The following is a 19,371-nucleotide window of genomic DNA, read 5'->3' as shown; positions in this document are numbered from 1 at the left end:
ACTGAGAGGACAAGGAACAGTTTCTAAACCACTTCTTCAAAAGGAAACGAAGATGAACACTTGAGGCGAGCTAAGAAATAGCAGAATTTCACAGTAGATGATGAAAGCCTATTTACCGATGAATCCCAGCGATAGATTAGTGTCAGTAACAGAGGGGTGTATGTAAGGAGACGAACAGGAGAGAGAATGACACCACAGTGTTTCACAGTCACAGTGAAACATGGTGCTGGGAGATGTTTTCAGACTCCTGCACAGAACTGACTCCTCCCTGACTGAGGAGAAGCACCGCTCCATTCTTCAGAGACATGCTCCACCCTCTGGTTTCATCTTTGTGGAGAAAGATTCATCCTGCAGCAGCATAATGAGCCCAAACACACCTCAAAGCTTCCACACAACTACTGAAGACCAAAGAAGACCAAGGAGTCCTGACTGTCCTGATCTGTCCTCCTCAGTCACCTGACCTCAAACACATGACATTTTTGTGAGGGCAGGGTGAGATATTCTGACATTCACTGATATTTTTCCAACATTAAACTTTTCACTCAAACTGTTAAACTGATATTATTAGCCAATAATGCAAAACCAAATCGCTTTTTTTGTCTTCACAAGTGCAGCATCTACACACAGTAGGTGGTGGTATGAATATTTACAGTTTTATGAGCTGCAAATAAAAACAGAAGAACAACAAACACACTGTTGTGTAGAGCCACGCAATGCCATCATGGGTGCAAACATTTATTATTTTTTTAAAATTACTTGTATTCAAGTTTAACCATAAAATCTCATCACAGCTGTGGAATATAAAGTAAACCATCGATGCACTACAGCTTAGCCTTTCTTGCATTCAGGTGTGCATAAAAAAAAGAATTAAAATGTTGGTTTCTCTTAATGGTTAGTTTGTTGGTATTGACCAGGAGTCAGGTAATTATCAGTTGCAGTATCATCTGAAGAAAAAAGCTTTATGTTAATTATTTTCTGGAATGAAATAAAAGCAAGCCCCCACCTGGTGGGAAGAGCAGTGAAACACCCAGAACCAACTTCCTGCAAGCAAACAGACCATGAGATTGACATTCAGTCTAGTTTAATGAAAGGCACGGTGTTCTGCTTATATACACATTACATTTGTGGAAGTGAAGTAATTTCTGTCTATACTTGAGGCTTTTGTAATGCTACTTTTTTGGACCATGTCTCTAGGCATTCACCTGAATATGATTGTTGTCTTTCTTCAGTGATCAGCTTCCACTAGTTTGTGTGTTGGTTGACTAAGATCATCAGTTTGTTTTGAAGAGTGGTGGGCACATAAAGGTTCAGATGAAAAGAACATGCATGACAGTTGATTATGAACGATGCCCTCTTTATTCTCTCATTAAATCTTGTGCCTTTATGCCCATGAGCAAATATGAGGTGTCTCCTGATGACCGAACATGTCCCCTCATGTTCATCAACTAATTTGGAAAACAAAAAATGCTGGGCGCGCTTCCTCAGCAACTATGAAAAGGCGGAAAAACGAGCTAAACCTGAACGTCACCAGCCAGTGAAACGTATGACGCAGGACGTACAGCAAAGGGACGTCAGTGACGTGATGAATACAGGGCGCCGTGCTGCTGGCGCTGAGTTTAAAGAGTCCGTTTAGGAGGAGAGAGCAGTCGGCCCGGTGGACACGGTGCCGTTAAACTTATATCATACACATTCGAGCAGAAGCGGAGGAGCTGGCCACACTCAGGTACTGTCACCACTTTTCTACACTTTATTTAGCTCAAGAAGCTGTGCGAGCAAGTTAATGTTCAACTTACCGTCCGTGTGAAAACGTGCCAACACTGGCTGGTCAACTCATAAGTTATCTGTTGTGTTCTCGTTCGAGAAATGGCTCTTTTTTTCTCTCACAGTCAGTCTGAATCAAAGTGCAGATGTGGGGACTTTATCTCCACCAGGTCTGTGTGTGAGTCGCTGCTGTGAGCGGGTTTACTGCAAACTGAAGCTCGTCTCGTCGATACCGCGCTTTCACCGCTGCCAGGCCTCATGTCTCTTCCTCCTTCCTTCATTAATGAACTGCAAAGTATAAACTGAATGTGAGAATAAGAAAGCCAGATTAAGTCCACACACGTCTCCAGAAACGGGGGACAGAGTATTTTTGTTCTGCTAGTCAGAATTGGCGGGGTCACACCGCTGGTAGCTGCGTCAATATGGCGGGCAGACCGAGGTTGATCACAGGAGGAAGCTAGGTAGCTAACACATCGTTCTCTGAGACACTGCGGCTAGTGGAAAGGATTAATTGTCGGATCACCTCGCAAACATTTTGATGTTAAAGTGTTTGACCAGTTTGTTCTTCCAACAGCATGCCACTGCGAGATCTGCCCTGCCTGAGTCCTCAGGGCTCCCTGTTGTCTCAGTCCAAGAGGACCAACAAACGCAAGTCAAAAAGCTGTCTGAGTGAGGGCCTGGACACTGAATGCACCCCAACAGAGCTCATCCAGCAGTGGTCACCGACCCACAAGCACCAGCGGCTCATCAGCAAGGGGAAAGAGAACGATGGCAACCAGTTTGTCCTGGCCAGGAGGTCGAGGAGGAAGAAAGAGTGTACATCAGGTAGGAAACGGTTTTCTGACCACCTGTATCCAGCCGCATGGTAGTTTGTGTACATATGAGAACTGCCATATTCTGCTCTTGCCCATCATCATCTCCCTCAGCAGGCATTTCGTGGGACCACCTGCCCGACGAGCTGCTTCTCAGGGTCCTCTTCTACCTCCCTCTGCAGGACCTCCTCAGGATGTCCACAGTCTGCAAGCGCTGGCATCGCTTGGGGTGAGTCTCCACTCAGGACAGTGAACCAAGCAGTCTGCTCGACACATTGGAACAGTAAAACTGTGATGTGAGCCTAAGCACATATGTTACGCAGGCCTCAGAACTAACCCTTTTCACTTTTCCAGTGAGACTCTATTGGAAGTGCATATGTCCAGATGTAAATATTAAGAGTCAACCAATATGTTTTTTTTTTTTCACCTACTTAATACTTCCTATCCGCTACATTTACTTGCTATCTTTAGTTACTCTGCATATTCAGATTATTCGGCGCTGACAAGCTTCTGCTTCTGATGTGTAACCAATCCAATAGTGTTTTGGGTGGAACACTGAGTGAGCCCACAGAGTGGTGACTACAGGCAGTGAGGAGGCCGCGTCAGAGTGTATTACAGATTTAAATCAATTTGTTTTTAACAGCAATTGGACACCAAAAATAATATCAGTTACTGGACAAATGCTGAGTATTGGCCATGATAACAGGTCTACTCATAATTAATATAAAGGCAGCTGTTTAACATCACATAAAACTGTTAACTGTCAGTATTTTGTCATTTTTCTCATAATACAAATCCAGCTCTCTTAATCATTAGAGTGAGCTGTATAAAATCTGTTGTTAGTTCTGTAGCAGAGGATGACGGAAAGTTTTTAAAATGTCTAGAATTTGGATGGTCATCCATTATTATAATTAAGGTGTGGCTAGAAGTCTCAGTTTCCGCAGCTTGACTGCAGAGAATGCAAATATTGATACTTTACAATGTGACTGGATCAAAGGGGGTTCAGTCAGGCTGTGCGGGCTGTTTACTGCAGACTGTCTGAGACGTTGCTTCTGCCTGCGTGTCCGTCCCAGATTAGACGAGTCTCTGTGGCGCAGTGTGGATCTGGAGGGGCTGACCCACATGGATCCAGCTCTGCGGCAGGTTCTGAAGACTGGAGTCCAGAGGCTGCGCTGCCCTCGCTCCTTCGTGGAAGAGCTGCATTTCACTGACACGGGGTGAGTCCAGCAGCTTACGCTCGCGCCACATTTAATTCTGTTTCAGCGATTTAATTTCAGCCAGGTTTAAGTTGTTTAAAGTGTAAGAGGTGATTGGTAACTGTTTTACTTTTAAGACCTTTTTCCTGCTGCAAGAAATACTGATGTGTACAAATTCACAGAGGAAAATAGTCCCTGTCAAATGCACTATTTCCTCTTTTTCACTAAATTGCTGATCAGAAAATTGTGAGATACTAATGTCCATCTGTTGAAGTTGCCACTTTATATATTTGTATGTCACTTTATACATAAACATGTGCTAGATGAGTGTAGTCTAATGACTAATAGGACTTCAAATGCATAAATGAACACTAAACAGAATCAATGTTGAGTTAGGCTGTCACACAGATCTAGACTTTGCAGCTGTTTCTGTTACCTCTGAAATAGACACGTCTCAGCCCTCTAATGAAAGTAGAAAATGAACAAATCTATCAGAAGGGCCTGAAAAAACAAAAACGTTCTTTCCGTTGTTCAGCCCACTGCAGATCCTTCATCTTGATCTGTCCAGCTCCATCATCCCCACCTCGGCTCTGGAGAGCATCATCTGTCGCTGCAGGCTGCTGGAGTGTCTGAGCCTGGAGGGCCTGCAGCTCTCAGACTCCATCATCAGGTACTGTTCAACATTTCCTGTGTTGCATCAGGGTGTGAGATGTGTCAATCATTCATCCTCCCAGGAATCCTTTGTGATGTGGCTCATACCTCTTTTTTCAAGAATGACAATCATTGATGAATTTATTATATTCATTTATATTGCATAACAAAGAAAACCAGCATATCCTTATCTTGTGGAAGCTGGAAACGGCTTAAGTTTTGCATTTCCTGTTGGAAATTTTTAGTGATGAATCAATTAGTATTACTTACTGCATTATAAGTATAGACAGAGGTGGGTAGAGTAACTTAAAACTGTGCTCAAGTATAAATACTGTAACTTGTCAAACACTCAAGTAGAGGTAAAAGTAGTGATCAAAATAACTATTTGCAAAACGTACGCACTTACTGAAAACGTTAAGTAGTGAGTCATTTAAAAAAAGAACATATTCTACATATTTTATTGTGGATCTGATTGGAATGATTACATCAACAGACTTCACCATGGGTAAAGAAGTGAACAGACAACACAATAGTGAATCAACTCCTGATTAATGGGCCACATTTACACCCGAGCAATATTCAGTCTGTATCTGTCGAGTGTGATCGCACAATATCAATCATATTGCCTCAACAGACACACTGACAGCTATTTGGCAGCGTTACTCACATACATGTAACAGAGTAAATGTAACTACTTAATACTCTAAAGCTGTCAAAGTGTGTGTGTGTGCGTGTGTGTGTTTGGTCTTTTATTAACTGATCCAGTTGGATGATAGTTGACCATTGTTATTTCTGCCTCAGCGCTCTGTCCAGGAACCCAAACCTGCTGCAGCTCAACCTGAGTGGCTGCTCGGGCTTCTCTGCTCCAGTTCTGTCTGACATGCTCCAGTCCTGCTCCAGGTCAGCTCCTCTGTCTGTTTCACTGGTTCAAATCCCACTGGGGGAAAAAAAAACAGTGGCTGTCAGTGGCTAATGCTGTGTGGATTTTTGTTTTCCCTGTGCAGTATACAGCAGCTGAACATATCATGGTGTGACTTCAACAATGATCATGTGAAGACTGTCGTCCATAATGTGAGCTCTGGTATTATTCACTTCAACCTCAGCGGGTACAGAGAGAGCCTCACGCTGGATGGTAAGTGAGGAGTGATGGTGCCAGATCAGCCATTATTCAGTGTTCTAGCACTTCATATATTTGTGCATATTGTTTTTATTTCAGAGCAGGTTGCTTCTAGTCTCTTCAAATTCAAATATGTCAAATGGTCTTACTTCAGTTGATGCTACACTAGATTATTTTCCTCAGCAAAGTCTGTGCACTAGCTGACTCGTTAATGTGCTTCTGTTCCACCAAAGTCTTGGTCTACATCAACATGTGTTACTGCAGGAGTTCATTTTGCAGCATAAAAATAAACTGCCTTAGAACCCAGAATTCACTGTAGACGACTCTCCAGACAGGGACCCGCAGCAGGCAGGAATTTTAGTGTTTAGGGATACATGAGTGGCCAATAAGCAACAAAATGAAATAATTGTTGTTGTCCTGAGAATGAAAGTTCAGGCAATAATTAGGCCTGATAGTGTTGAACATTAAACAGGATGAATCAATGTGTTCTTCATTCTAGGGATGACTGATGCCCTCCTTACATTGGTCTTCTATTAAACAAATACACGTCACTTTAAAACAAAGTCCTCTTCACATTTTTGCATTAGTAAGATTCATATCATCAGTTGCAGTATTGGTGTCAGCCACAACAAACGGCATACTTGATATCACTGTCAGCCTCATTATTGGGCCTGTACAGTTTATGATGTGTCAAAGGCCGTACAAAGCTAATCTGATTAATGGAACCGTTTCTCATTATGGCTCATTGGAGAGCTTTCATTTCTAAGCTTCCAATGCATGATGCATTTTCAACACAGAGGGAAATTACAATGCTTATTCTTATGCTGGTAATGTTGTATGTTTTTTTGTTTGTTTTTTTTTGTCATCTGACCGAAATGCCTCACCTCTCCAGTCACATATCATAGATGACTGTACTGTGTGTTTTTACAGATGTGAAGGTGCTGGTGACAAGATGCCCAAATATTCAAACTCTAGATTTAAGGTAAGATTGTGTTCCTCATGAACGCTTTTGAAACAGACTGGACCTGTGACTGTTAATCAGAAGCTCTGACATGTCAGGGGAACTGTTCCATACCAAGTGTTTCACATACCATTATATCTCCTAAAGGTGTTGATGGTAAACATGGACAAAGCTACATTTGTCAAGTTGAATGCTCTATCATGTTCAGCATGCAATAATGCTGATGTTGCTAAGTGTCTGCTGGATGTGTAACTATCTGTAAACACCATTGAACAACTTTTTCAAGGTGTGCCATGTGAAATGTTTTCCAATTGTTTTTGGCCAAAACCCTCTGAGTGCAGTGTCAGAGGAGATGGATTCGTGCATTAGACATTTTTGTTAGAAAGATTTAGGGCGATAAAAGGACACAACTCAGCAATGGTTAAACAAAGTATTACTTGTGCGAGTTTGACCGCAGGATCTTTTTTTATTCACATGAGTGTTTTTCTCACCTCAAACAGCCAAATGACTTTACTGTAATTTTTCCCCTTCCCTCTCTGTAATGTTACATTCAGGAAGTAAAGTGCATTTCCCCTTCAGCTCAATTCAACAGTCAACATTACAGAACATAAACACCCCACAGTGGAAGTCACCTCCACAAATCACCGCTGCAGTCAGGGTGATAAACAGGAGTGAAGATGAATCCATTTTCTAATTGCAAAAGTTTCAAAGTAATCTCTGAGCTCTCCTCCGGTCGCTAAACTGCTCTGGATCGGAATAGAATCTGATGTTACTCCTCTATGCACTCGGCAAACATTTTTTGTTTGGAGTGAGAGATGACCAGCAACAGAAACAACACTGCGTATTTGAAATGTCTCCATGACTGTCGTACAGTATAAATTCAGATTACTCTGTTACAGTGACAGCACTCTGCTGATGGCCGACAGCTTCCCTGTCCTCAAACAACTGAAGTACCTGCGGCATCTGTCCCTGAGTCGCTGCTACCACATTCACCTCGCTGCTCTCACGTGAGTTCCCCTGCTGCTGTTCACTTCTGACTGACTGAGTTTAGAAGTCAAAAACTGAAGGGGGTGTTTTTATGTTGCAGCGACCTGGGTAAGATGTTTCCCCAGCTGTGCCTTCTGGATGTGTTTGGGATCGTGCAGAACAGCCACCTGCCCTCTCTGAAGAAGGAGATGCCTCACGTCTCCATCAACTCCAGGCCCTTCTCCAGCGTCGCCCGGCCCACGCCCACCAGCAGGCTCACCGGCTGCCTCAGCGACCGCACCATGTGGAACAGGAGGTGTCGGCTGAGGGTCAAGCTGTAACCAGGTTTTAAGCTGAGTTTAGCTTCTGTTGCTGAGTGTTTGGTCCTGCCTTACTCTAACACTTCCAGGAAGTCGGCCCATTCTACGCGATGGAGCCATGTTTCAGTGTTTGGTGCTGCTACAGAAGATGCTTTTAGTGTTGGCTTGCATTAACATTACTGAAGGTCACTTACCGGACCAAGCCTTCATGTACTGAGCATGCAAGCTTGTAGAGAAATGTAATACTTTTTAATTAGGAAAGTCACATTTGGATGTTGAATCCAGTTCTTGTTGGAATGTGTTAGCACAAAGTTTTAGTGGATTTCTGAATCTGTTTGGTTCAAATAATGTTTTATTTAAAATATTTTGTAAGGGAAACCTGTTTTTTAAAAGGCTGGATTGATGTAGAATGTCTGTAAATATGTAGGGCAATTGATCCCTCAGACATTTTAATAATACTGATGTCAAATGTGCTGTTCTCAGCTGTAATGATGAGTTGACTTGAATCAGCAAAGTGCTTTTAATGTAAAATGTCGTGTAAACCAGCTGCACATGGAGCAGCCACCTCTGAATGTCTGCAGTCTCCAGTGTCACTGTGTGCTGCTGGAGAGGTTTATCATTACAGCCTCTTTTACTATGAGCTCATTGTGTCAGTGTTCGTGTGCTGTATTCTCGGTGCTCTCTTTACTATTCCAATTAAAAGTCATTGTCTGAACTGTAACGGAACATGACTTTTGATTTGTAAACTGTTCGTCTGAGTCTGAACAAGTAAACCACTGAATACACACAAACTCTGTCTGTTTTTGTTTTCATGGGTTTGAATTTAACTATTTATTGATGGGTTGTGTTCAGAATCTGCTCTAAAAATGGAATGTTGTGTAATAATCCTAAGTGGACCTAGTTAATTCTAATGTAGTTGTTGGGGGGGAAAAATCTTTTGGGAAAAATGCTGTTCATCCATTCAACAGTTCCAGAGCTGCTGTTCTGGCAGCATGTGGGGGCCTGACACCTTACTAAAACACTGTTGGTTTTTCCTACCTGTCACCCATCTGCACCAATACAGCTGCGTAAACAAAGGTTGGGTATAGCTCTTATCAGCTCAGATTAAGTGACACCATTAAAGTGATGCTTGAGTGTGTAAGTAGTATTTACTGTTAAAGCTACAGCTACTGTACATATAGTATATAACTGTAGGGGTCAGGCCTCTCGAAAGGGTCACCAGATGATTATTGGGAGAGGAAAAAAGTCTGTTCGATATTCATGTAAATTTTTTTTCTTTGATTTGTGAAACATCAGATAATTTGATAATGATTTTTGGGATCCACTGGTTTCATCTGCAACAGTTTGCTTTATTTTGAAAGCAAGAGTTTTTAATGAAAAATCTTAATTGGTAAAATAACTAACATTCGTCAAATAAACGTAGAGTAACTCCAAAAGGACAGATGAGTTAATTGACTTAGTTTTGCTTTCCACAGCTGCATTAAGCCGTACATCACCACAGGACCAAGAAACATGAAAAGAAAAAGAGACAGGGAAAAGAGCGATCGAAGAGTTTTGATATCACAAACGGCACGATGGCTGAGCATCCATTCAAAAATCATCAAAATATTGTTTTCGTTTAAGTGTCAAAGATCTCCGAACAGAAAGCAACATGATCAACAGTCATCTCAGTACAATTAAGAAAAATAAAAACAAAACAGAACTTCTGGCGAGTCAGCATTAACAACACCACCACCCTGAAACTGAAGCAGCCACCATAACTTCCATTATGTACCTTTTTTTCTTTTTGAACATGTCACATGTTTACATCTCCTCTGCAAAGGGTTTCCCGATTCACTCTATTTCTATTACATTCAATGAAGGTGAATGGAATTTAATTTCAAAGATGTAATAGCAGCTTAACATACATACAAACTCTCTGCTGTAAGTTGACAGTGCTAACAGCTGTGCCACACTGCTGCCCACTCACACACATCCATTGTTTACGGAGGCTGGCGGGGGCTGGAGGAGGTCCTGTCTGACATTGGGCGACACTTGGGGTACACCTCCTCAATCTCCAATTCATCATGAGGCTAACACTTAAAACAGACAACTATACACATTCTGGCATCTTACAGCCGCTAAGTACCCTGCTGGACTTTGTAGAAAGACAGTGGAGTTGACAGGACATTAGTAAAGAATGTACTGTACATGACAATGAGGCAGTAATGACTCAAAATAAGCACACAGAAGCTTTTTGTTTCATGTGTTTATCTGATTCAAAAACAAAACACTTCCGAACACACTGACACAATATTGTCATGAGGAACCCGGTCTTTGGCACGCTGCATATTACAATGTCCTGATCATTTTGTAGGTTCGACTACAAACACAGCCCCCTTTTGGCTCGCAGTCCAGGGCAGGAATGGTGGCTTTGCTGATCTGACATTGTATGTTTAGATCACTTTCCATCAGATACAGTTCTAACTGTTCAGTTTGTTTTGTGAAAATATCAGGATGTCCACCTCAGGCACTTCTACAGCTCACTGTCCTGCTCCCAAAGGAGAGGTACAAGACAGACTTTTGACCTAAAACACTTCTGTTTTTAGTGCACTTCATTTTTTCATCTCAAACTTAATAATTAGAACCAGAGTGGCTCAAACAGCTAGAAAAAATATACGCTATGCTCCAAAAATATCTTTAGTCAACAAACCGCCGCTGTGCTTTCAGTTCACCAAATACACTTTATATAATTCAGAACATACCATTTAATAAAGAAAGTCTGCTGATACTCGATGGGTTTCCTGTTGTCTGCAGAGCTCATGAGATGTGTGCCACAGAGCTACACTGTTGTCCAAAACACTATTACAACACATCAGTGAGCCACACTGTAATACTGGCTGATATGTTCCTTCATTACCACGAACACACACACTGTAGTTTCTGTTGACTCACTCCCACATACACTGACCTGCTGCTACAAGAACTGCAGCAGCTGTGGATTAATCTGCCACTGGTAATAGTCCCCAAGAAATTCACAATTTCCTTTGGTAAAAAAGAGGAAACATTTGTAAGCAGTTTTCAAAGATTTACATCTTTAGAAGGAACCAATGGACTGACTAGGCGCTTCAGGAAGTAAGCTGGACTAATTGGGATTTGTTAAAAAAAAAAAAAAAGAATAAATTCATTTTTGTTCTTCAAGTCATTAACCAATGGCTACTTGGTTGTGAAAGCACATCACAATCTTCTGTCCAGTTGCATTGTCCCAGATAAACATGTGCAATCATCAAGGCTAGGTATCAGTTTTATAAGGACCAACATCTCATCAGGAACAGATTTAAACTATTCATTTTCTATTAGCTTAAGCCCTCCTTCCACATGATCTATTATCTCCTCTGCCAACAGACTCACCTATGATTTGATGCATTGAAAGACGGTGAGTAGTGTTACAGTTTAAACATTGTCTAACACAGTAGCTACAAAGCGGATTAAAGTCATTATAATCCAGTGGATACTATCTGGTTATAATCGATGGATGGTGGGATGAAGGTTAAAAAAAAGGGGAAAAAATGTCTGATTTCAAGATAATTCTGGGAAATCCACAATGCACACATTTAATAAAACAATTGTAACAATAATACCTTTTTTCCACAGGTATAAAACTATTCAACACGTGTGAAGACTAAAAGCTAAAAACTGGTTCTTCCCTTTGACCACATCCTTTTGAACTCTGGAGAGAAACCAGTTAAGTGTGGAGCGCTACTGACTCATCTCAGTGTTCAAGAAGGACCGTGCGGAGCTGATCCTCTTCACTCATGCTGATTGTAGCAATGGCACCATCATTGAACTCGAATGAAGTCCCACCGTCGACCACCATGCAGGCATCCCAACATCGCGAGCGGACACACACCCTGAAGCAGCAGAGGACATGGAAACATTCAAACAGGTGCTTCATGACAGCTGGTTCACCGTGTCAACTTTAACTCAGCTTCTGTTCTGAGGCTGAGGAACATTCACTGACTTGCTGGCGAAGCCTCGCTGCCGACTGCTGGAGAAGACTCTGTTGACGATGGGCTCCCTGATGCTGTACAGCAAACGTCTGTCGTCCGGACTGAACACCAGAGACTCGTTGTATTCATCAGTAACTGAACACACAAACCATCAAGAAATCAAACACACTGCACAAAAATGTACAACAACAAAACTAATGAGGAGTACTGACTCACCTTTTTGAATGAAGCTTTGATTAAGTGGGATATCAAGAGCTGTTTGGGACTTCCCTGAAGACAGACACATTGTTTGTCAGTGAAGTCAGGTGATCTGGAGTCAAACCTGCTTTACTTTAGACTTCAGCGTCAAAACCTCCAACCACACATACCGATTTTTAGAACCTCCTCCACAGCTTGTTCAGCAAGTTTGTTGATGTTGTAAGACCTGTGGACACCAAGAGGGAAAACTGTCAGAGCAGACAAGTGGATAACTACAGGATTTCAAGCTTCACTCCATTTTACATTCATAAAATACACATTGCTTACACTGTCCTATGCTGCAGCACCCTGTCTTTAATAAATAATAATAAAGCTGAAACATGGATTTGGAGAACTAAAAAACAACATGGAAAATCTTCCTTTCTACTATATGGGAAATTTAACACAGAGGATATCATATCACTGTGTACTAGTGGGTCAGCAATGACACAAAACAGCAAATGCATGTCAGGCCAGAGAGAAAAACAGGGTTTCAGGGGGGAAATCTGTCTTTCACACAGTCAGTCACACATCTGAATAGAAAAATGATTACCTGTCTAATGGCAGATAAGTCTTGTTAAGAAATATTAATGCTATGTTGTTAGTAATCAGACCAAGAGGATTGCTCCCTTCTGTTCCCTTTTAAGATTTGGAAATGTAAAATTTGGGGAAAATAACACAAAGCTTGAACCCTAAGTACATAGTGGATGAAAATTAGGCAAAAGTGACACAACGACTATTAAGCTGAAAGTTGAACGGTGTTAAACTTACCAGGCTTTGGATCCTGTTCCAGTGCAAATGCCGAGTCCTGAACTCTTCTGTTTTTCCCAAGGGCCGTCATCCACAGAGATCTCGTAGTAAGACGCCCTATGGAGCAAGAGGTTAACATGGTGTTTGAAGGATTTTAACTTCACCCTGTGGTGGACAGAGATTCCACTGATGAGCCAGGGAGACGAGCATGGTGGTGGTGAAGGGGCTGGGGATCAATGAGGGTTACAACATGCACACACACACACACAGGTCCATCATGTTTAGATGGAACTACATGCTGAAGCATGTAGTTCAGATGACAGCGGTACCTGGAGGACAGAGATTCTCCAATGAAGATTTCATTGAGACTTCTGATGGGGAGGAGACTGGGCTTGGAGAAACTTTCTGTAAGTGTTCCTGTCCCTGAGAAAAGGTATTGGGAGAACAAGAAGAAAATCTTACATAATAATGTTCCAAATTAGAGGTGATTCTCTTTCCATTATTATCAGTCTAACCCTAATCTACACATTTCAACAGACAGAAAAACAGACAGACTGGGACAGCAACACATGGCGGATGCAGTCGTACTCTGCTGGATGTCCATCGTGGTGATACGGTGAGCTTGGTTGTGCTGCTCCAGGCTCAGCTGCTGCTCGTGCAGGTCCACAGGTGTGGGATTGATACCTGTGCCCTCTAAGTGGACACGGATCCTCTGACGCCACAGCCACCTGAACGCAGCACAGGAGAGGTGAGGGGACATCATCATGTACCACCATGCTGTAAACAGCATCATTAGGCATCAACTAAACCAGAGGATCATCTATCAAATATCATACCACAGTCTGGTATTTCAGTTGACCTGACATGACCCCAATGCTGCACAAGTCAGTTTTTGGCCACCAGGGGGAAGAAGAACTCTATTATGAGCTGATGGACACACAGCCCTGACATGTTGGCACCTAAAATGGTTGTTATGTCTAACATAGGGCATAGCACTGCCTTCTTATAGCTACCTGCTGCAGCTAGACACAAGGTTGGTGGGAACGCAGAGACTGAATCAAACAATAAGTATGTCATTGAACAAAAAGAATTAGCTAAATGCTCTGTAAAGAGGGCTGTGTTTTTTAAATAACTGCTGTTAGTGACTGCGTTATCTGATTCACATGCCTTATTTCCTATTCAGCTTGACAGGATTACTTATCGTCTTTACTTAACTGGAGAGTAGTAAATGAGTAATCATCAGTGATCACTGATGACCCTGTCTTTGAGTTGTTTCTAAATATTTTTACAATTTAACTTTATCAATGTCACAATATCATGTTTGATCAACACCTACTTTAAAGATATCTTCCTAACTGCCTACATACTGAAAGATATTCATTTATAAAAGCATTAGCAACGGAAATGTGTGTGAGTGTTTCGAGAATAAATTAGGTTTAAACATGGTTTGGTTCAAACAATAACAACCTGCTTCATAGTCACATCCATTTATAGACCAAAGAATCCCTCAATCAATATCTGACTGGTTTTACTAAACTCTGTAACTTCTACCTTTTCTACCAATAGGGGGTCTTTGTATTAAAACAAAAGGCTTGGCCAGTTCCTTCTGGAAAAATAAACACCAAGAGTCACATTAGATTCTGCTCTGCTCTGATCTGGAGCCATTCACCGATAGAAGGAGAGCTCAGAGGTGACTTTGGAACTTTTGAGATCAAGAAGTGGCCGCAGAGAACAAGAGTCTCTGCAGAGTGCAGAGTTCACTCAGAGGTTGGTGCTTAGTGAGTGCCGTTGGGAGCTACAGCTTACTCACAGTCATCTGGCTGTTTGGGGCAAATAACGACTTGCTTCATTGGTGGTACATGCACCATTAAACAACCATCGTTGCTGATGTAAAACCAGGGATGAAGTAATGTTTTAAAAGTTTTATTCATACTATGTTTACTTTTGTTCTCTGACTTCCTTCCTCACTCTCTGAATCTCTCCAGGAAGTTATAGCGACAGGCAACAAAGTGAGACACGCTGTTGCTTTCAGTAAACTTTGATTTGAACGTCATTGGGAAAATTAGGGAGAATGTAAGACACAACTCAACAAAACATAACAATGGTCTAGACTACATGTTTATCAGAAAGAAGCTGCAGCACTCAGATTGTTTGTGGGCCAATACACACCTGAACTCACCACGACAGAGTTTCTCCAGTGCCTCTGGGAAGGCATGCGTATACCGCACAGGCAGGCACAGATGACCTTCTGACCTTTGTTATAAAAGAGAGAAATGAAAAGAACTCCACTGAATGTAAGAGGACCTATAATAGTAACAGCATGACAATTTGGACTAAATTCCAAATAGTTAGTGATAGCTATAATTGTTCTTCACACATATAACAATCAAAGCTCTTCCCAAAAATGCTGTTCAGTGGTTTACCTCTCAGGGTCTGTGTTTACTCCAACAACTGGTTTGTCCTTGCTTAAAACCTTACTGGCAACAAGTAGCATTGTCCCATCACCTAACAAAACAAACTGCAGTTAGAGAACTTGTATTGTGTATCTAAAGCCTTTGTTCAGGTGACTTTTTGCCCTGTGTTGAATAAGTTAAAGTCCTGTCCATTCTGTGCACCGTACCTGGACACAAAAGTTGGTGTTCAAGGAGGATTATCTTATTCAACATTCATTTATTCAAACTAATAGTAGATATAATTACCATGAAAGCCAACAAATCTGAACTGTCCTGGAATCAATGAAATGTGCGACCAAACCCCCATCATGTTGTGCTACCAGCAACACTTCCACTTCCAGGCGGACATCTCATGGTTTATTTGCATTAGAAATGTGTGACATCAGCTAAGTGAAAGTGAAACCACATGATCTAAATGCTTACCTCCAGCAGAGATAATGGCATCTGCCCATCGCACTACTTCTTCATTGTATTCTCCTCTTTTCACCACTCGTACGTCGATGCCTTCTCTCCTGCACACACACACACAGAAAACAGTGTAGAAAAACAAAACGTGTAGTGCATGAGGTAAAAAACAGACATTTCCAGTTTGGGCATAGGAATGTGGCTGTGTGTGTTATTCCGGTGACAAGCCATCTTACCGCAGGCTCTTCACAATATGTTCCACATTGTTAGTGTGGATGTTGTGTCTTTCCAGCAGGCCGCTGTAGCTGGAGCCCTTCATGGCAAGCTGCAAAACACAGACACAGAAAAGCTCATGAGAATGAGGTCAAATGTTGGTTTGGCTTAGGATGTCACAGTCATACCTGAGGGCAGTCCTTACCAGCTGTTTGAGGTCCTCTTCAGAGAGCCCTGCATACCGATAACGCTGCTGTTCAAACTCATATCGAGTAGTCTTTGTGACCACTGCTACCTTCTCCGGTTTGAATCCGGCTTTTGGCTGCGAGGAATTGTTGCATGTTGAAGTGTGGAGAGGTCGAAGGGAGTGTCCATACAACAGACTGACAGCTCGATTCCCGAAGCATACCAAGTTCCCCAGTGAGCGGCGAGTCATTCTTAGAAGTGAACACACAACCATTGACTCAATCACATGTCCGGTGAGTTAATAAAGTGATGAATGAGGTCCTGCTCGGTACTGCTGTTACTGGCTCACATACCGGTTCATGTGTTAGTCCTCTGGCCAGGTGTAGTTACTGTCCATTCACAGAAGTCTGGGAGTCAAGAAGTCAGACACACACCCAGCTGTCAGGGAAGGTCACCAGGTCTAGCGAGCCTTTCCCGAGCTAGCCGTGGGGTGACCAGTTTATGACTTTAACTTTCCACGTCCAGCCTGTCCTCAAAACAGTGAGAGCAACAGTTAGTTTAGCTCGCTATTACACTGTAAGCTAGCTGTCCTGCTAACCGTATTTGGTAAGGTTTAAATCCAGTACGGTTACCAGCTGAGCTGTAAAGGCTAAAAGTAGCTAGCACCTTGCTCACAAACCGCATGCGTGTGCTCCTGAATGTCACAAACTCCGACTGTGGCTCTGAGAACTAACACACCGCACTCCGTCACGTCCTCAGGTCGGGCAGGTGTGTCAAACCAGGTCATGCACGGCCAGTTAACAAAGCCCAACACAACAGAACGCCAGCGACACAGCACGTCCGGGCAACATGGCACGTACTCGGGTCGTACGTTGTACGTACGCTACGTCGAGTTGGGTTTAATCTGATTGGCTACGTCGCTGTCAGTTCCAGCGGTGACGTTTTGTTGTGGCCCGTGATCCTGTTGCGTTCAGAACTACGTGAAAGTGTGGAGAAATCAACACTACCAGAAAGTACCGTTCATCCTAGAAGTGGGCGGTAAATCACCTCAAACATGTTTGGAAAATTAGTCAATCTAAATCTAAAATGTCCTTTAAGGAAACTGTTCAATCAGGCCAACATGTTCTTAAAGTTTTATTTACCACCATGAGGGTCTTAAAGCGGTTCCAAAGCCCTCGGCACACACCCAGAATACAATTCTGCTTGGGAAACACTCAAAGAAGAAGGCTGTGGTTTAAGGGACCAGTCTGTAGTTTGAAGGAGCAGTCTGTATAGTTTAAACGTAGTTTACAGAATCAGTCTGTAATTCAAAGGAACACTGTAGTTTACAGGAGCAGTCTCTGGTTTAAAGGAGCAGTCTGTAGTTTGAAGGAGCAGACTGTAGTTTAAACAGACAGCCTGTAGTTTAAAGGAAGACTCTGTAGTTTACAGGAACAGTCTGTAGTTTAAAGGAGCAGTCTGTAATTCAAAGGAACAGTCTGTAGTTTACAGATTTCTGTGATTATACAAATGAACAAACTCTGTTTTCATGACTGAATAAACTGAATGAACAAACTGATCTTAAAGCTGTATTCTGTAACATCTCCTGGAAGATGTCAAGCTTGAAGCCCCACCATCTACATGCACACACATGCACAACATTTAGTAAGTCTGCCATTTTGATTCACAGTTGAGAATTTGCCTCCAATTGGCGCCATTTCCCTGCTTCATACTTTAACAAACTCCTCCTACAGATTTAACACCACCGACTCCACATTCAGTCAGTATCATCCTCAGACGTTGAAGATGAAAAGTTATCAAAATCTTTTGCTTCCGTTATACCTTGTAGGCGTGGAAGTGCAGTCGATTTCAAACCTTCGCCATAAAGCAAGAAGTCCTTATAACTCCAAAATACACTTTCCCATCTACACCAAATTGGTCACACATGTAGAGGGTTTATGCAACATGCATTAATACTGTGTCATATCCATAACGCCACCCACTGGACGCAGGACGTCAGCCTCATATCAATCAATCTGATTTTATTTATGTAGCATTTTTCATACAAAACACACAATAAATGTAAGCAAAACAAACCAGTAAAAGATTAGATATTGAAGATATTGAAAGAGGGCAACTAAAGAGCTATCATACTCTCAGCCATTAGCAGTGAGGACAAACATCATGTGATTTACATGAGATTTACAGTTTGTTTTCTCCACATCATACACTGCAACATGACATATAATTGATGGGTGATCTCCAGCACCAGATAGTGGACAAAGGCAGTGTTAGTTTACCAATTCAGAACACGTCCAGTAAACACATGCACATGATGTTTTGCAGCTTTAATTCATGCCCTCTACTTTTATTTTCTACATTCTTCTGAAAGTTGACCTTTGATTTGACATCCATCATGGTCTGTACATTAATTGTAAACTGTATGAAAATGTAAGATTAAATAAAAGTCTGAAGTCACTCCAGTTCTTTAGCTGCTGAATGCTCCACTATGTTCACCAGCCAGTGTCTAACTGTGTCTGTGCTGCTGAGCGGATGGTGTCCAGTGGGTTTGACAGAGCACTGTCTCTAAAAACAGCTGTGTGCTGCTCTTCTTGTTGGTGAGTTGATGAGAATGGTGAGACCGAACATCAAAGCAAGGAGCTGAATGAGGTTAGTGCTTCATAGAGTTGGGAGAACTGCAAAGTTGGCAGATAATTCCATGTTGGTTTGTCTATATGACTCATGTTACATTACACACATTTATTTGATTCATTGCAATACAAATAGTTAACAGGTACAGCTTTAACAACATTTTTGAATGGCGAACTAGAGTATTTTTGCATTATGATAGTTTAACTTGTACGTAATACTTCCAACAGTCATCGTCACCTTCAGTATGTTCTCTAATATCCTCATTAAATGGAACATATTTCAGGTAAAAATAGGCAGACTGAAAGCTAAAACGAAGGATAACTATAAGTAATCAATTCGAAAATTCACAGAATTTAATGCACTGACACGAGCACATTACATACATCTACAGAAATCTTTCATTCATTAGTGTGACAGTGACCAGGGAATAGTGTTTGTAAAAGGCTATTTGACCTGATTTTAGGGGTATTCTTCACTAATTATATTGAACTTCACCAGGGAATATTTTTCCATACAGTGAGGTCACTTATTACTGCACAAGCTCCACTTTTTTCTGCTAATTGTGGTGTGTCATTTACTCTGCGGAATTACCCTGAACTATAACACGTCCCAAGTGTGATGATGCGTATCGGCTGAACCTGGTTATTGTCTGATGCCAGAAACAGTTCCTCACATGTCTCTACGATGTGCAGACTCCATTAAAACAAGAAAAGTCTTTAAAAC

The 19,371-nt window shown here is 41.9% G+C and overlaps 2 protein-coding genes across 5 annotated transcripts; one reads left to right on the top strand and one right to left on the bottom strand.

The window, feature by feature from the left end:
* Window positions 1–1,553: 1,553 nt before the first annotated feature.
* On the top strand, window positions 1,554–8,575 carry skp2 (S-phase kinase-associated protein 2, E3 ubiquitin protein ligase). Of its 2 annotated transcripts, none has more exons than XM_037117186.1 (10): window positions 1,554–1,723; window positions 2,336–2,586; window positions 2,688–2,802; window positions 3,647–3,790; window positions 4,305–4,439; window positions 5,222–5,320; window positions 5,425–5,552; window positions 6,468–6,519; window positions 7,398–7,505; window positions 7,586–8,575. In XM_037117186.1, the coding sequence occupies exons 2-10, from the start codon at window positions 2,337–2,339 to the stop codon at window positions 7,803–7,805; spliced, it is 1,251 nt and encodes a 416-aa protein (XP_036973081.1). In that variant the 5' UTR covers window positions 1,554–1,723; window position 2,336; the 3' UTR covers window positions 7,806–8,575. The 2 variants fall into 2 exon arrangements, with proteins under 2 accessions (XP_036973081.1, XP_036973082.1); XM_037117187.1 differs by having other exon boundaries at window positions 1,555–1,723; window positions 2,691–2,802.
* A 1,442-nt stretch (window positions 8,576–10,017) lies between these two features.
* Window positions 10,018–16,911, bottom strand: nadk2 (NAD kinase 2, mitochondrial). 3 transcript variants are annotated; one of them, XM_037117184.1, is made up of 14 exons: window positions 16,684–16,910; window positions 16,371–16,543; window positions 16,037–16,268; window positions 15,855–15,943; window positions 15,637–15,725; window positions 15,184–15,265; window positions 14,930–15,013; window positions 13,349–13,488; window positions 13,090–13,183; window positions 12,782–12,925; window positions 12,142–12,197; window positions 11,990–12,043; window positions 11,785–11,908; window positions 10,018–11,674 (listed from the first exon to the last, which is right to left on the bottom strand). In XM_037117184.1, exons 2-14 carry the CDS (start codon window positions 16,376–16,378, stop codon window positions 11,536–11,538), a joined length of 1,335 nt encoding a protein of 444 aa, XP_036973079.1. In that variant the 5' UTR covers window positions 16,379–16,543; window positions 16,684–16,910; the 3' UTR covers window positions 10,018–11,535. The 3 variants fall into 3 exon arrangements, with proteins under 3 accessions (XP_036973079.1, XP_036973078.1, XP_036973080.1); XM_037117183.1 differs by having other exon boundaries at window positions 16,037–16,543; window positions 16,684–16,911; XM_037117185.1 differs by having other exon boundaries at window positions 12,782–12,877; window positions 16,037–16,543.
* Between the last annotated feature and the right edge of the window lie 2,460 nt (window positions 16,912–19,371).

The sequence above is a fragment of the Acanthopagrus latus genome, chromosome 12 (assembly GCF_904848185.1).
Source record: "Acanthopagrus latus isolate v.2019 chromosome 12, fAcaLat1.1, whole genome shotgun sequence".
NCBI classification, from domain to species: Eukaryota; Metazoa; Chordata; class Actinopteri; order Spariformes; family Sparidae; genus Acanthopagrus; species Acanthopagrus latus.
The sequence above is the reverse complement of the archived record's forward strand: the minus strand, read 5'-3'. Positions and strand labels throughout refer to the sequence as shown.

Bases quoted from the DNA above. Each gene is read 5' to 3' on its own strand.
- nadk2 (XM_037117183.1), bottom strand. From the start codon at position 16,291: ATGGTTGTGTGTTCACTTCTAAGAATGACTCGCCGCTCACTGGGGAAC. The intron at 15,014-15,183 runs GTAAACCACTGA...TTTATAACAAAG, and splicing joins GTAAACACAGACCCTGAGAG to GTCAGAAGGTCATCTGTGCC. The intron at 12,044-12,141 runs GTATGTGTGGTT...GTCTGTCTTCAG, and splicing joins GGAGGAGGTTCTAAAAATCG to GGAAGTCCCAAACAGCTCTT.
- skp2 (XM_037117186.1), top strand. From the start codon at position 2,337: ATGCCACTGCGAGATCTGCCCTGCCTGAGTCCTCAGGGCTCCCTGTTG. The intron at 2,803-3,646 runs GTGAGTCTCCAC...TGTCCGTCCCAG, and splicing joins AAGCGCTGGCATCGCTTGGG to ATTAGACGAGTCTCTGTGGC. The intron at 5,321-5,424 runs GTCAGCTCCTCT...TTCCCTGTGCAG, and splicing joins ATGCTCCAGTCCTGCTCCAG to TATACAGCAGCTGAACATAT.